The 16,780-nt window shown below is 39.6% G+C and overlaps 1 protein-coding gene across 1 annotated transcript in view; it reads right to left on the bottom strand.

Annotated features, from left to right (window-relative positions):
* The window catches only part of LOC123515625 (putative neural-cadherin 2), a 361,909-nt gene that overhangs the window by 70,235 nt on the left and 274,894 nt on the right, over positions 1-16,780 (bottom strand). The window contains exon 7 of the mRNA XM_045274424.1: positions 2,143-2,376. Coding sequence (XP_045130359.1) covers positions 2,143-2,376 — 234 coding nt within the window. The remainder of the gene's footprint in view (positions 1-2,142; positions 2,377-16,780) is intronic.

The raw sequence follows: 16,780 nt of genomic DNA, 5'->3' as shown, positions 1-16,780 counted from the left end.
AGCAGATAGAGAGTTCCAGAGTTTAACAGATAAAGGTATGAATAACTGACAAGGTGCAAGCACAATAGCACAGTTTTTTGAGAACAATAGAAGGAACCTCATCAGGCCCGTAAGCCTTCCGAGAGTTTAGGCCAGCGAGGACATGGAAAACATCATTACGAAGAATTTTGATTGAAGACATGAAATAATCAGAGGGAGGAGGAGAGGTAGGGACAAGCCCAGAATCATCCGAGGTGGAGTTGTTAGCAAAGGCTGGATAGAAGAGTTCAGCTTTAGAGATAGAAGAGATGGCAGTGGTGCCGTCAGGAGGAAATAAAGGAGGAACAGATGAAGAATTGAAGTTATCGGAGATGTTTTTGACTATATGCCAGAAGTCTCGAGGTGAGTTTAAGTTTAAAAGATATTGATATTTTCTATTTATGAAGGAGTGTTTGGCAAGTTGAAGAACATATTTGGCATGCTGCAGGGCAGAAATATGAAGTGTGTGATATTCAGGAGATGGGAGCCTTAAGTAACTTTTATCAACAACCTCTTTATCATGTATAGCACGAGAAAAGGCTGTGTTAAGCCAAGGCTTAGAAGGTTTAAGTTCAGAGAAAGAATGAGGGATGTACGCCTCCATGCCAGACACTGTGACCTCTGTTATGCGTTCAATACACAGGGATGGATCTCTAACAAGGAAGAAGTAATCATTCCAGGGATACTCAGCATAATAACTCCTTCTTAAGTTCACCCCACCAGCAGAGGCAAAACGCTAGAGGCACCCCTGCTTTGGGGGATCCTGAGGAGAGATTGGAGAAATAGGACAAGATACAAAAATGAGATTGTGATCGGAGGAGCCCAACGGAGATGATAGGGTAACAGCATAAGGAAAAGGATTAGAGCTAAGAAAGAGATCAAGAGTATTGGGCATGTCTCCAATACCGTCAGGAACACAAGTAGGGTGTTGCGCCAGTTATTATAGGTCAGCAGCAGCAGCTCCTGCTGCTGCTGCAGCTGCTGCTGCTGCAGCTGCTGCTGCTTTCTCTCTCTCTCTCTCTCTCTCTCTCTCTCTCTCTCTCTCTCTCTCTCTCTCTCTCTCTCTCTCTCTCTCTCTCTCTCTCTCTCTCTCTCTCTCTCTCTCTCTCAATCTCTCTGTTTCTTCCACGGACACACACACACACACAGAGAGAGAGAGAGAGAGAGAGAGAGAGAGAGAGAGAGAGAGAGAGAGAGAGAGAGAGAGAGAGAGAGAGAGAGAGAGAGAGAGAGAGAGAGAGAGAGAGAGAGAGAGAGAGAGAGAGAGAGAGAGAGAGATTTTTAATGAAATTTCTATTAATTTGAATTTTTTGGATCAACAAGGTTAGTAAAATGAATACACAAGAAGTTAATTGTCCTCCTCCTCCTCCTCCTCCTTCTTCTCCTTCTCTCCTCCTTTTTACCATCATCAGTTAACACTTATGAGATAGAGCGGACAGCACGAGCAGAGAGCGGAGAGCTGAGAGTGCAAGTAGATAGAGGGAGTGCGAACGGAGGTGTGAGCGAAGAATGAGCAAAAAGAACGCCAGCGGAAGAGCTGACTCTGATTTTGATGTATCCGTTTCCCGCTCCTCCGCTCTTATTTCAAATTTTTGGCGCTCGAGCTCCTCCGCTCGCGATTTGGAAGTTCGCTCAGAGCGGAGGAGCGGAGGAGCTGATGTAAGAGCACTCTTGCCTACCTCTGGCAACCGACATCTAACAAACCTGTCTGATTTACATAACTTTGATAAGAGTAAATTCTAGTTCCCTAATCACTTTACGATGTATAAGTGACTAGGGAACTAGAATTTACTTTTATTAGAATTGCGTGGATCAGACAGGTTTGATAGATGTCAGTGTTTTGGACTAGTGTACATAAGAGATGTTTTCGCTATCCAGGACATTTTTGGCCCGGGATCTCTGAAGGGTGAAGAAGTCCCCTCACTCACTCTCTACACGTGTTTCAATGTTGTCTGAAGATGGGATTACATTTTACTCTTAGGTGGATCTACACTCAATTAAGTATATATATATATATATATATATATATATATATATATATATATATATATATATATATATATATATATATATATACACACACACACACACACACACACACACACACACACATACAGGACTCACCCTTGAGGCCACCCCCGTCGGAGGCCACCACCTGTATCTGATACTCGGGCGTGGTCTCGCGGTCGAGACAGCAGCGCGCTGTCCTCACCATCCCCGTGGCAGACTCCATGGTGAAGATGGCGGCGCCTGTGCCCTCGTCCACCACGTTCTTCTCGATGGCGTAGGTGAGCCGCGCGTTGGTCCCGTCTGTAGCATCGTCAGCGTCCCACGCCGACACCACCACCACCGCCTCCCCTGTAACACGTGTCGGGAGAACATAAGAATGTAAGAAGACCAGGGAAGCTGCATGAAACCAATAGGACTGCATGTCCTTCTTTTCCTCGTCTTCTTCACATTCTCCATCTCCTCATGCCTTCCCCAGCGCTGACCAAACCCACTCGTTTCATGACAAAACATATTGTCATCATGCAATATGTTTTGCAGTGTGTTCTTTACGACCCTACTTGCCTTTCCTGCTTGTGTCTTCCTTTCCTTCCCTTTTCTCTCACTGTCATGGCGATGGGCGATGGGTGTAAACATCGAATGGAACTCCTAATTACTACCTCAAAGAACACAATAAGGAGGACTCCCTGAGCGCCACAACTCGGCACAACTAGGACTATCTGATGTGTGAATATAGATTAAGTAGATCATTAGTGGATATTAAGGGTCAGCTTGACTTAGTCTTATTTTGGGGTTGAAATGATCAAGCCACCCCTAAAGGACCCTCTCTAACCTCAGTCCCTTTTCTGTGCATACACACAACTGACGACACTATTGTCATGGTAACCTCCACCTGACTTTTCCATGTATCTACTTTACTCCACTCCTAAGCAAATTATTATCTTCTCCACCGCCAGCTCTGCTCCCACTATAATTCTTCTTAGCCAATAATTGTTTTATTATATAAATCCATCAAATAGAGAATTTTACCTCACTTGCTAAGTAATCTATGATGTCTTCTGAAAACTTGGAGTAGGCAGTAGTCACCTGCCGCCCGGTGGAATACTCCAGGAGAGGTATTTACGGGGATGTAGGCAGTGCTGCAGATTGAGTGATTCCCCGTGTCCTCTCTTCCCGGTTCCCTTTGTGGTCTCATTTATACAATTGAGCAGCTGCAGCCTGCCCTCTAAAGACAACTTCTACTACTTCCTACACTACACTACAACACCTTACACTTTTACACTCTCTTCAAATCAAAATTTAATAATGGCTTCACCACGCCCTGCCTCGGAGTCCCCCTCTGGGGAGGGGACCATAAATGTCCCCAGGTCGGACTGCCCTCTGCTGTCGACCTTGGGTGTCTTGACACTTCATCTAATACTTTCACTATCAATTTCTGCAACATTCGTGGCCTTCGTTCTAATTTTCAATCTGTGGAACACCACCTCTCCTCTACTAAACCTCATCTTCTCTTCCTAACTGAAACACAGTTGTCTGTGACTACTGACAGCAGCCCCTTTTCTGTTCCCTCCTACTTGCTCTATCCTCATTTTCAATCCAAAGCTGGATGTTGCGCATACGTGCGTAACGACACCACTTGCTCTCGTGCCCACAATCTTGAATCTTCAGAATTTTCTACCATCTGGCTAAGACTTCAATGTCACTCTCTAACTAAATTCATCTGTGCTGTATACCTCTCACCTAATTCCTCTGACTATGTAAAATTCTTTGACTATTTGACTTCCAAGGTGGAGCACATCTTATCTCACTTTCCTTTTGCTGAGATCTCCATTTTAGGGATTTCAATGTTCACCACCAGCTTTGGCTTTCATCTTCTTTCACTGACCAACCTGGTGAACAAACCTTCAACTTTGCTATCCTTCATGACCTAGAGCAGCTAGTGAAGTTCCCTACCCGTATTCCTGACCGCCTTGGAGACACGCCCAACATTCTTGATCTTTTCCTAACCTCCAACCCTTCTGCTTACTCTGTTAAACTTTCCTCTCCGTTGGGCTCCTCCGACCACAATCTAATTTCCGTTACCAGTTCTATCACTCCAGTGCAGCCTCAGGACCCGCCTAAGCGGAGGTGCTTCTGGCATTTTAACTCTGCTAAGTGGGAGGAACTAAGGCAGTACTATTCTGATTTCCCTTGGGATGATTATTGTTTTCATGTCAGAGATCCTTCTCTTTGTGCCGAGCGCATAACAGAGGTGATTATCTCTGGCATGGAGCTATACATTCCTCATACTTTCTCTAACCCTAAAGCTAAAAAGCCTTGGTTTAACTCTGCTTGTTCTCGTGCTGTCAATGATAGAGGCGGCTCACAAACGGTTCCGTAGCCATCCAACTGCTGAAACTCATGCCCTATATATTTCTGCCCGTAATCATGCCAAATCTATTCTCCAACTTACTAAAAACTCTTTCATCAATAGAAAATGTCAAAGTCTTTCCAATTCTAACTCCTCTCGAGATTTCTGGCATCTAGCCAATAATATCTCTAACAACTTTACTTCTTCGTCTTTCCCTCCTTTACTTCATCCAGATGGCTCTACAGCTGTCTCTTCTTTTCTAAAGCTGAACTCTTCGCTCAAACCTTTGCTACCAACTCAACTTTGGATGATTCTGGGCATATTCCTCCTACTCCTCCACCCTCTGACTACTTCATCCCTAAAATTAAAATTCTTTATAAAGACGTTTTCCTGGCCCTCTCTGGCCTTGATTCTCGGAAGGCTTACGGTCCGGATGGAGTCCCTCCTGTTGTTCTCAAAAACTGTGCTTCCGAACTCGCTCACTGCCTGGTCAAACTCTTTCATCTGTGTCTCTCTACTTCTATTTATCCTTCTTGCTGGAAGTTTGCTCACATTCAACCTGTCCCTAAAAAAGGTGACCACTCCAATCCTTCTAACTACCGCCCTATAGCTTTGATTTCCTGCCTTTCTAAAGCCTTTGAGTCTATCCTTAATAGGAAGATAATGAGGCATCTATCAGCTCACAACCTTCTCTCTGATTGCCAGTATGGTTTCCGTAAAGGCAGATCTACTGGTGATCTTCTTACTTTCCTAACTGAATCTTGGTCATCCTCTTTTAGGGACTTCGGTGAAACCTTTGCTGTCGGCCTTGACATATCGAAAGCCTTCGATAGAGTCTGGCACAAATCTTTAATTTCTAAACTACCCTCCTACGGATTCTATCCTTCTCTCTGTACCTTCATCTCCAGTTTCCTTTCCGATCGTTCTATTGCTGCTGTAGTAGACGGTCACTGTTCTTCCCTAAAACTATCAACAGTGGTGTTCCACAGGGTTCTGTCCTATCACCCACTCTCTTTCTATTATTCATCAATGATCTCCTAAATCTGACTCAATGCCCTATCCACTCCTATGCTGATGATACCACCCTGCATTATTCAACAGCGTTCAACAGACGCCCAACCCAACAACAATTAAATGACTCAAGGCGAGATGCTATAGGACGCCTAACTTCTGATCTTTCACTTGTTTCTGATTGGGGCAGAGAAAACCTGGTTTTGTTCAATGCCTCAAAACTCAATTTCTACAACTATCTACTCGACATAACCTTCCAGACAACTATCCTCTCTTCTTCAATAACACTCAACTTCCCTCTCCTCTACATTAAACACACTCGGTCTATCCTTCACTAAAAATCTAAACTGGAAATTTCACATCTCTACTCTTGCTAAATCAGCTTCCAAGAAGTTAGGTGTCCTATGGCGTCTTCGTCCATTTTTCTCCCTCCCAGCTGCTTGCTCTGTACAAGGGCCTTATCCGCCCGTGTATGGAGTATGGCTCTCATGTCTGGGGGATCCACACACAGCTTTACTAAACAAGGTGGAATCTAAAGCTTTTCGTCTTATCAACTCTTCTCCTCTAACTGACTGTCTTGATTCTTTAAGTCACCGCCGCAATGTTGCATCTTTATCTGTCTTCTACCGCTGTTTTCATGCTGTCTGCTCTTCTGAACTTGCTAACTGCATGCCTTCCCCTCCTGCGGCCTCGCTGCACAAGACTCTCTACTTCTTCTCATCCCTATTCTGTCCATCTTCCTAATGCAAGAGTTAACCAGTATCTTCACTCCTTCATTCCCTACACTGGTAAACTCTGGAACTCTCTACCTGTGTCTGTATTTCCACCTGCCTATGACTTAAACTCTTTCAAAAGAGGAGTGTCAAGACACCTCTTACGTTAACTGGACCCTCCTTTTAGATTTTTTGTTTTTCTCTTTCTACTTTCTTCTTAACAGGGCCTGGCAACCAGCGGGATTTTTTTTTTTCCAACACTTTGTTTGCCCTTGGCCAGTGCCCTTGTAATGTAAAAAAAAAAAAAAAAAAAAAAAAACTGGCCTTCGACATTGACAATATCAAATATAGATTACCTACCAAGGACTTGGAGATCGAGCTACTGAATGACGAAGTCAAGATTGCATATGAGACCATGAGGTCACTACAGCAACGAATCATCGATATGGAATCATACACGGCGCAAATGTTGACCAACTCGAAAGCTGGATTGCTTAAAAACTTGAGAGGATTTCTATCGAATGTGTAATTCATTGTAATGTTAACGACATTCTCGATGAGTTACCCAGCGAGAAAATTTTGGATGTGTTAGGCGGGTTGGTAAGTGACCTCAAAGAAAAAAATCTGTGATATGAAGATATATGTATGTCAGGTAGTTTCCCCCGCAATGCTACCACAATTTAAGTACCAAATCGAATCTAACAATAAACACATGCCTAAATGGGGCGAATCAAATAGGATAAGAATCATAAAAACTCCAGTGCATTTCAGACTTAGTACCGTTGACTTTGATTTCATAAAGTTATTACGAAATGTTTAGATTTATGCGCAACCTTTGTGACACAAGGAATTAAAATACCTTTTGCTTCATGGATGACTGAGAAGCTGAAAACCGTGATTCAACAAAATATATTGTCCTGAAAGAGTTGAAAAAAAAACTAAATAATATTAGCTTAAAGACTACCTATGAAAACTTAAAGAAACAAGTTCAAGGACTGATTCACCGCTCTAAATCAAATCATTATAACGGAAGATTTGATAATAATAATAAAAACAACTGCAAAGCTATATGGAAGACTATCAGATAAATAATTAAGAATTACAAAAACAAGGCTAAGCCATAATGCAACACTGAAGACAAGAAGAATATGAAACAAACATCTTATTATTTAAGTACTTTGTTTTTGCTAAAGTCGGAAAAGGATACGTTTGAGAAATCCCAGCAATGTCTCAGTGATTCACCCGAAATACCACACCTAATTCACACTGACTCACGCTGACACAAATCCAGTCTGCTTGTTTCGACCTTAACCCGCGGACTGGCAAACTATTACTATTACCACAGCACACATGATAAACTCTTTTGGGTCAAATGGCATCCCTTTGAGATACTTAAAAGACCCTCTTTCAGTAATTATTTTTACTTGACTTGCATTATCAATACATCAATAGCTACAAGTGTTTTCCCTACAGCATGGACACACTCTGAAGTGGTGTCGATCATTAAGTCTGAAAATGCCAATGAATCGTGTAATTATCGTCCCATATATCTCCTCCTTCTTTAAAAAAAAAAAAAAAAAAATAAATAAATAAATAAATAAATAAATAAATAAATAAATAAATAAATAAATAAATAAATAAATAAATAAATATATATATATATATATATATATATATATATATATATATATATATATATATATATATATATATATATATATATATATATATATATATATATATATATATATATATATATATATATATATATATATATATAATATCTGCCCAGTTAATTCACCCCCAGAAACAAACAACCTGGTAAATAATACTAAATGGCTTCAGATCTAACCTATCAACTACATCTGATCTACTAACACTAACAAATTATATGCAAATATGAATAACAAGAAAATCTCTTAAGTAACACTCTGTGACTTTTTAAAAGCATTTGAAAGCGTTACTCACTCGATATTGCTATGTAAGCTCCTCAAGTTAAACATTGATCCCTTCTGGTTCCACAGCTACCTCAGTGACAGGACACAATACGATACAGTGTCAGACAAAACAAATATTACTTATGGTGTGCCTCAACGGTCAGCATCGGTCACATTTCTTCATTATATATGTAAGTGATCTTTTGTGCTTCCTGCCAAATTGTAAAACCATTCAGTTTATCCACACAGGTAATATGAATGACATTAATTATTTGATGCACAAAAATGGAGTAACTGTAAAATTAGCAAAAAACATATTCTCATAAAAATGGTTTAATGCTCAACGCTAAAAAAAAAAAAAAAAAAAAAAAACTCAATGTATATTCATAGGGCCAAGCGGGCTCCAGTCAAAGAGCCCACATGACACACACATGAAAGTGGACGTCAACGTTATCACCTCCAGCACATCTCTAAAGAACCTGGGTGTACACTTCGACAGTCACCTACTGTTACATACATTAACGAAATAAGTAAGAAAGTATATGGTACAATAATGGATGTCAACAGATTAAAGGAATCTTAACAAAACACAAGAATAACAATAATACATCAACAGATTAAAGGAATCTTAACAAAACACAAGAATAACAATATTATATCTTGGGAACAACCAACTCTACTAAAACCACACATGTACAAAAATTTTGCTGGTCAAGTTGCTGTAAGAGGAGCTGCCACAAGCAAGCATATCACTCCTTATCTGAAAGAGTTGGGATGGCTAAAGATTAAAAACAAATCTAAACTTGAATTGGTAACTATAACATACAACTTGATCAATACAAATGTTTCGAATTGGTTGTTTCCACTCTTCGCAGTAAGCGACATGTGAGCCCAGAATGTCAACACCAGACAAACAGAAGAACTCTGTGTTCCCGCTGTAACACCTGCTTGGGAAACAGATCCTTCCAGGTGGCTGCAGCCACCCTCTGGAACTGTTTCCCTAATGAAATTAATTAACCACTCCATCTCCCTACCTAATCTCAAAAAGCGTCTCGAAAATTAACATTTATGCAAACAATTCCAACAGTGACAATTGATAATCATGTTATCTCAGATTTTCCTAATCTTACTTTCAACCAAAATATCCCTTGCCATTTTAAACATTTGATTGCTTCACAGTTTTATTCTATTATCCACCATTATTCACCGCTGATCAGGGCAACTCCTCAACAGCGCGGCAGAGGCACCAGGGCTTTTAAAGAAACGAGATACTCACGGGGCGTATAGTTCGGTAGCCAATGTCGCGTGTTGAGCGGTGGGCAGGAACTCACAGGCAAGTTACTCGGCAGACAGGCAGACAGACAGGCACTAGGGTCAATTTGAAGGCTTTATTCACTAACACATACATTCGTAGGTACACAAGACCGGTACATAACAAGGCACAAGTTCACTGTGCCCAGTCACTGTCACTCGAGGGCCTGGCCCCAGGGTTACTCACATCCTCCTTGTCAGCAGGAGGGCAGATAAACACCATCCAGTTAACCAGAACACTCCCTCACAGTTAGTCAGGCATCAATAGGCGTAACACAAAGGCGGGAGGCCACGTGGGAACGAACGGCACGGCACAGCTCCTTCAGCTATGAAAACCTGGCAGCACTCTTCTCCGTCGTACAGCACAGCTTCATCACTTCCCAGTAGACTTCACAGCTGCTCACTCAAGTCCTCAAGCTACCCGGGTGTTGGGCAAGGCGAGTCACAGGAAGAGCAAAGTGGGGCGCGTCTAGTTAAGCGCTTCTCTACGGACAAAACCCACCGGGCCCGCTTCTCTCTCCTTTCTCGCCTGACGTCACTCCTCGTCTCCTGCCCAAACTGGCGTTCACCGTGGCCACCTCTACCCTCCCTTCTTTACAATATTATTAATGTAAAGAATAGCCATGTATAATGGAAATAAATTCTGAATTCTGAATTCTGAATTCATCGCAGCTTACATCAGACAAAACTTGCCAAACAGATCACTAAGGAGCCTGTGAGTCTGCTGTTGCTGCTGCTTGCTTTCTGGTAAAGGAGTGAAAGAAACTAAATAGAAAAGTATGAAATGAATAGATATTTGGCAGCTTCGCGAGTTTTGAATGCTCAGGACCTGCCTTGTGTACTGTAGACTCCTTTGTAGACTTTCGCTATCCTTGTATTCTTCCTCTGTGCTCTGTTGTGTGTTGCGATGATGTCTGAGGCTTCAAGACAAATTACGTATCCTTAACTTTTGCATAACCGTTTTTGATCACCCTCTTTGGAGCCTTTTATACATGTAGAGTTTTTCCTTTATGCCACATAAAAAAAACTACATCATTACACAAACATGAACAAAATAATAAAAACCTTAAAATTTCTAGCAAACAGAGCGATTCATATCGGACTTTGGGCTATTTGAATGTTCCGGTACACCGAAGCACAACCTGAGGGAGATTAATTAAAGGTCCAAGGAGGGATGGTGGCGGGAACCAACTTTACGGCGCAGCCAAGGCTAGTGAGAGTGTCCAGCATTTTCTGACCTGGTCGCGGCAATCACAGGCAGGGCACAAGAGAGACAGGTTAAATAAGGAATGAGAGGAGGGCAAAAAAAAAAAAAAAATGAAAGTTCGAGAAAGAGGAGGAGGAGGAGGAAGAGGAGAAGAGGGGAGGAGGAGGAGGAGAAGGAGGAGGAGGAGATAGAGATGAGAAAAAAAGACAGGAGAGATAAGGAAGAAAGTACGCCCACCACTTGAGAAAAGAACAAAAAACAATAGAAGAAGAGATGATGAAGGAAAATAAAGAATCAGGAGAGAAAAGTAAGAAAGGAGAAGAGATAAGGAAGAAAAATGAGCCCACTTAAAAATATATATAAAAAAGAACAGTGAACGAAGAGAGGGTGGAGGGTAAGAAGGATCCAGGAAGGAGGGATGGAAGAAAGGAAGGAAGAAGGAAGGAAGAAAGAAAGGAAAAGTTGCTGGGAGGTCGGGAGCAAAAATCAGCAGATATTTTTCGACTGCAGCAATTAAAGCGAAGCAGTGTCCCGCAGCCCGGCGTGTCACCTGCAGAAATCAATAGCTGATGAAGATAATTTTTGCTGCAGTTGCTTTATCCTGCCAAGACATTTCTCCAATTTCACATACTTATTTTGGCTCTAATCCTTAAGGACAAGCACGTGAGAGGGACATTTTTTTGTACCTCATTTGAATTAACCCTTGACTTGAGCTGCGAGATGTAAGGACGCTTGGAAAATTCAAACATTATTTACAACATTATGAATATTTCCCAAGACTTCGATGACAAATGATATCTCAAATTAGAATTGACTGAAGCTGGATATCACATCGTAGATAAGCTGTCGAGGTGTCTTTTCCTATCTTTTTCAGGAAATCGAGATGAAGACGTTCTCATTTTGCTCACTTTCATATCACATGAACACTCGCAGCCTTGACAAGACTAAGGGAGCTACAGTCTTAGTCACACTTCACGACGGCACTCTGTCAGCCTCCCCGTCAACACTGCGCCAGAATTCGTACATGCAATACAGTGCCCGTTAGGAATGCTTATCACTATAGACTCTGACTTTTAAATATTTTTTCTATAATTGCATGTTTTTTTTCTTTTCTTCGTATCTTATTTTTGTTCAGGACTGTTAAAAATACATTAGCAACTTAGAAAAGGCAAAATGAAATTATTAATATAATATTCACAATAATAATAATAATAATAATAATAATAATAATAATAATAACAATAGTAATAATAATAATAATAACAACAATAATAATAATAATAATAATAATAATAATAATAATAATAATAATAATAATAATAATAACAGTGACAATAATAATGATAATAATAATAATAATAATAATAATAATAATAATAATAATAATAACAGTGACAATAATAATGATAATAATAATAATAATAATAATAATAATAATAATAATAATAATAATAATAATGATAATAAGTGACAATAATAATGATGATGATAATAATAATAATAATAATAATAATAATAATAATAATAATAATTATTATTATTATTATTATTATTATTAACCTCGTAGCACAACACCTATTTTTTCTTAATTCCATTGTTATCCTCTCTTATGCAAGAGTTTACCAGTATTCACAATCTTTCATTCTTTTTCCTGGCAGATTCTGGAACGCTCTCCCTGCCTCTGTGAGTCTGTATTTCCCAGTTATAATTTTAACTCTTTCAAAGGGGAGGTGTCAAGACACGTTTTTTTTTTTTTCTTTTCTTTTTAGAGAGAGAGATTGGCACCTCAGTGAGCTTTCGCGTAAGTCTTTTTTATTACAATGGCTAGTAGCACTCTCACATGGAGAAGTGTCACCATGTTCATGTTGGCGTTGTTTTAAGGATAGGAAGTGCTGTGACAGACACTACAATGGAATGTATTCAGCCTAACACTTTCCCAGACACAGCACAGGAACACAGATTGTGGGCTAGTTTTCCCGAGACGAGAGGAATTTAGACACTTCCTTTCCACCACGACATGAGGAAATTAAGGGAAAGAGAAGTGCCGAGTCACCAGCGTCATCAAGCACCGACAGGTAATTGGGCAAGGCGTGCCATTTCCTCCCTTCACGGCGACATTGGAGCCTCGCTTGACTGGCACGCGGTATCTGCCTCACTCTGCTGACGCACGCTGAGTCGCTGAGGGCAAGGTGCCGTTCCTATCATTCCTTCACCGAAAAAAAAAAAAAAAAATCATATCCTGTTTATATTGACTTTTCTTATCAGATCAAGTTATTTTTTTTTACTAATTATTAGCCACTCTGAGGTATTTCTTCCTGGTCTACAGCCTCCTCCAAACATTACACTGGTTAGAAATTAGTCAGTTCTTTTTTTTCTAATTTTCTGGTGATACTTATAAGGAATATCATTGGTTCTAATACCTTGAATTGATGGGTATCACAGTGACGGGGCTAATTAACCTAAATTACACAGGTGTCCAGGTGGTTGTCCCGAGCCTCAGATACACTTGTGGCCAGATTCTGAAACACTGTTGTTCACATCTTCACTACTTTAAAAAAACTTCTAAGGACGTTTTTACTGTTCCAGAGACAGATTAACAAAATTTATGTGTTATTATAAGAACAAATACTTTTGAAAACCTGACTAGGAATCTCTGTAGTCTTTGAAAAGATTGATAGTGTGAGTGCATTTTTTTCTTTCCTGAGGATGAGTCGAAGAGAAGTTCTTCACTCACTCCTAAGTTCTGTGACCTATAGCTAATCTGGGAACAAAACCTCATCACTAAAAGATACTTAGCAAATCAGGAGACTTGAGGTTGAGGGAATATAAAGGCACTCTGATAAAGTACCCACAAAGAAACAAGGAGTAAATCTAGCAAATTTGCAGGCAGTTAGTTAACAAATCTAGCAACAAACAAATGGGTAATTTAATAACAAATCTAGTAACAAACACACTCTCTCTCTCTCTCTCTCTCTCTCTCTCTCTTCAGGTATGACTCAATCCTGACATACACAGCATCGTGTAATAAAAGTATATTAATGGGAAAGTGATAAGATATACCTACAATTCCCTTACCACGGTGCCAGTCTGTGACGTCATCACAACAATAGCAAGGAACCAACGATAATTTCATATCCTCGTCAAAACTGCTTATTGTTGAAAAATTCCTGCCGTAGTGATTTGTCCACAGCAGGATCATGAAGACAAGGGGACAACAAACCCAGGATGCAGGGAAGCCCGCTCGGCTTGGTGGGAATACTCCGAACAGGCCCAAACTTCCTATGCAGCAGTCACCCCTGCCCAACGTTCCCGAATCCCGAGACGAGTAATGAGACCACCAAGACGGTTCATACTGCCAATCAAGGCATATAGAATCCTTGCTGCCAATCCTATTGCAGTCTTTTTTGTTAACGGAGCCTGTTCCATCTTCATCTGTAATATCTGGGCAGACTGCTACACTCTCTACACTTGCCTCATCAGCTGACATCGCCAGTGACATCACCAACATCTCATCAGAAGGTAAGCAGATAGTGAGCTCCATAGTGAAAGCTATGTAAATAATGGTCAGCCACAAAGATAATAAAATAAATCAGGCAGAAGGCCAAATAACAAAACTGGAAAATAGTCACACAATTAGAAAATCAAATAGATGATATAAATCAATATGAGAGAAGAGACACAGTTATTGTTGGTGGTCCTGCATTGCCACAGGAAAGCCCAAGTGACAACAGTACAGAAGTGGTGATAAGAGCTATCAAAGATAATCTGCATATAAACATTACACAATCGGACATAAATGTAGCTCATAGGCTAGGTTCAAGAAATTCCCAAAACTGAAAAAGACCCATTATAGTCAAACTACACAGCAGAGAGAGAGAGAGAGAGAGAGATGAAATAATGAAGGCTTGTTTAACTGTGAAACCAAATCTACATATCAATGAAAGCCTGACACCTAAGCGTCGATCTCTGTTTAAGGTAATTTGCGATTTAAGGAGGCAGCATAGAGACCTATTCCAGCATTGTTATACGCAGGACGGCAAAATTTATGTTAAACTAAAAAACTTAAATCAGAAAGAAATCATTGTGTCTGATGAAACTCGGGAAATTTCTTAGACAGATATCCTATATTTAAACAATATGTAAATTCAAGGTAGTCTATTGTAGTGAGTTACATATGCTATACTTATGGATTATGAATAATGCCTATTTATATGATAAGATATGTGCTTTCCTTACCTAACCTCTGACTTTGTCCTTCCTTCTTTTGTTTTTCTTTACCTCTACTTTATTTCTTCTATCTGTATTTTACCTCCTCTTCCTCAGCTTTATTTATTCATGATCTTGCCTTCCTTACCTCACACAACTTTACTTTCCCTACCTCTCCACTGACCAACCTCCCCCACCTCACCACACCTTTTACCTCCCCTACCTCACTTTACCTTCCCTACCCCACCATAGCTTTATTTTCTCTGCTACCTAACCTACCTTAACCTCACCTAACCTCACCATAAATTTACCTTCCCTACCTTACCATAATTTTACCTTCCCTACCTTACCATAGCTTTTCTTTCTCTACCTCACCACTACTTTATTTGATCTACTCCACCACTATTACCTTACCCTACTTTATCACTTCTTTACTTCCCTTACCCCACCATAACTTTACCTTCCTTAGTTCTCCACTGTTTTACTTTCAATACCTTCCTATCACTTTTCCTTCCTTACTTACTACTTCTTTACTTCAATTCCTCATCACTCCTTTGCCTTCCCTACCTCAATACTTAGTTTTCCTTCCCTACTTTACCCCATTACTACTTTTCCTTCCCTACTTCAACACTTGTTTACCTCCCCTGCCTCACTAGAACCTTACTTTCCCTTCTTCACCACAACTTTACCTTCCCTGTTACTTCAACAATTCTTGATCCTCCCTACTTCAACACAACATTATCTTTCCTACATCATCATAACTTTACCTTACCTTCCCTACCTCACCACAAACTTGCCTTCCATACCTCACTATTAATTTATCTTCCTTGCTTCATCAATTCCTTATCTTCTGTACCTCACCACTATTTCACCTCCCTACCTCACCACTACTTTTGCTTTATTACTTCACCATTATCTTTTACTTCACCACTACTTTATCTTCCCTATCTCAATGTACCATCATCACTTTCACTTGGGGTACTCAAATATTGTAATTTTTGCTATTTTTTGTATTTTATGATGTTTATTGTGCAGTGATACCATTATTTCTTAAAGCTTGACTACCCATTGATATATTATTTAAATGTGTAAATATCTTTCTTTTCTATATTCTCCTTACATACCTGTAGACAGTATAGAGTTCTATTTCTTTTGAACATTATCCTTTTTTTTTTTTTTCCCCTGTAGGCAAGAAGTTAACACCTCATGGAAAATTTGTACAGATCATTATATGAAGCTTACATTGTGAACAATGAATATAATAACTCTAACCTAGAATTAAGTGTAATAGATAAAATCTCTGGTTATCAAGATATTAATTCACTCTCAAAGTAGCTAGCTACTTCAGTTTTGACGATTACTCCTCTGCCATACACTCGTTGGATAACAATTATTTAAATCTTATTCATATTAATATTAGGTCCTTACACAAAAATTTTGATGGTCTTAAATCTTTCCTCAGTTGCCTACCAAAACCACCTGACATCATAGCAATTACAGAAACATGGCTACAAGATTACACCAAACATTTGTATTCCTTGGAGGGTTAAGACTCATTTCATTTAGTAGGAACCAATAGAGAACATGGAGGAATTACTATCTTTGTTAAATGTGAGTTAAAGGCAGATACACTGACACAGTTTAGTTTTATTAATTACAATATTGAAATTTACTCTGTCAAAATTGAACTAGAAAATTCAAAATTTATCATCTCAGTTATATATAGGCCCAATAGTAAACATATTGCTGTTGAAGAATTTACAGATGTTATGCTTGACTTATTCAATAATGATATTTTTAGACTTAACAAATCAATCATAATAGGAGATATTAACATTAATTTACTTGAACACTCAACTCATCAGGCAACCAATGTGTTCCTTAATACTATGCAAATTCTATATTATTTTCCACATATATTTAAACCCACAAGATTCCCTGATAATCCCACTCTTGGTCAACCTTCACTCCTGGATCACATCTGGACCAATTTCACACCTCCTTCCTTATCTAGAATTAT

This window comes from Portunus trituberculatus, chromosome 39 (assembly GCF_017591435.1).
Source record: "Portunus trituberculatus isolate SZX2019 chromosome 39, ASM1759143v1, whole genome shotgun sequence".
In the NCBI taxonomy this organism is placed as follows: Eukaryota; Metazoa; Arthropoda; class Malacostraca; order Decapoda; family Portunidae; genus Portunus; species Portunus trituberculatus.
Note: the sequence above shows the minus strand (reverse complement) of the source record. Positions and strands in the feature narration are given on the sequence as shown.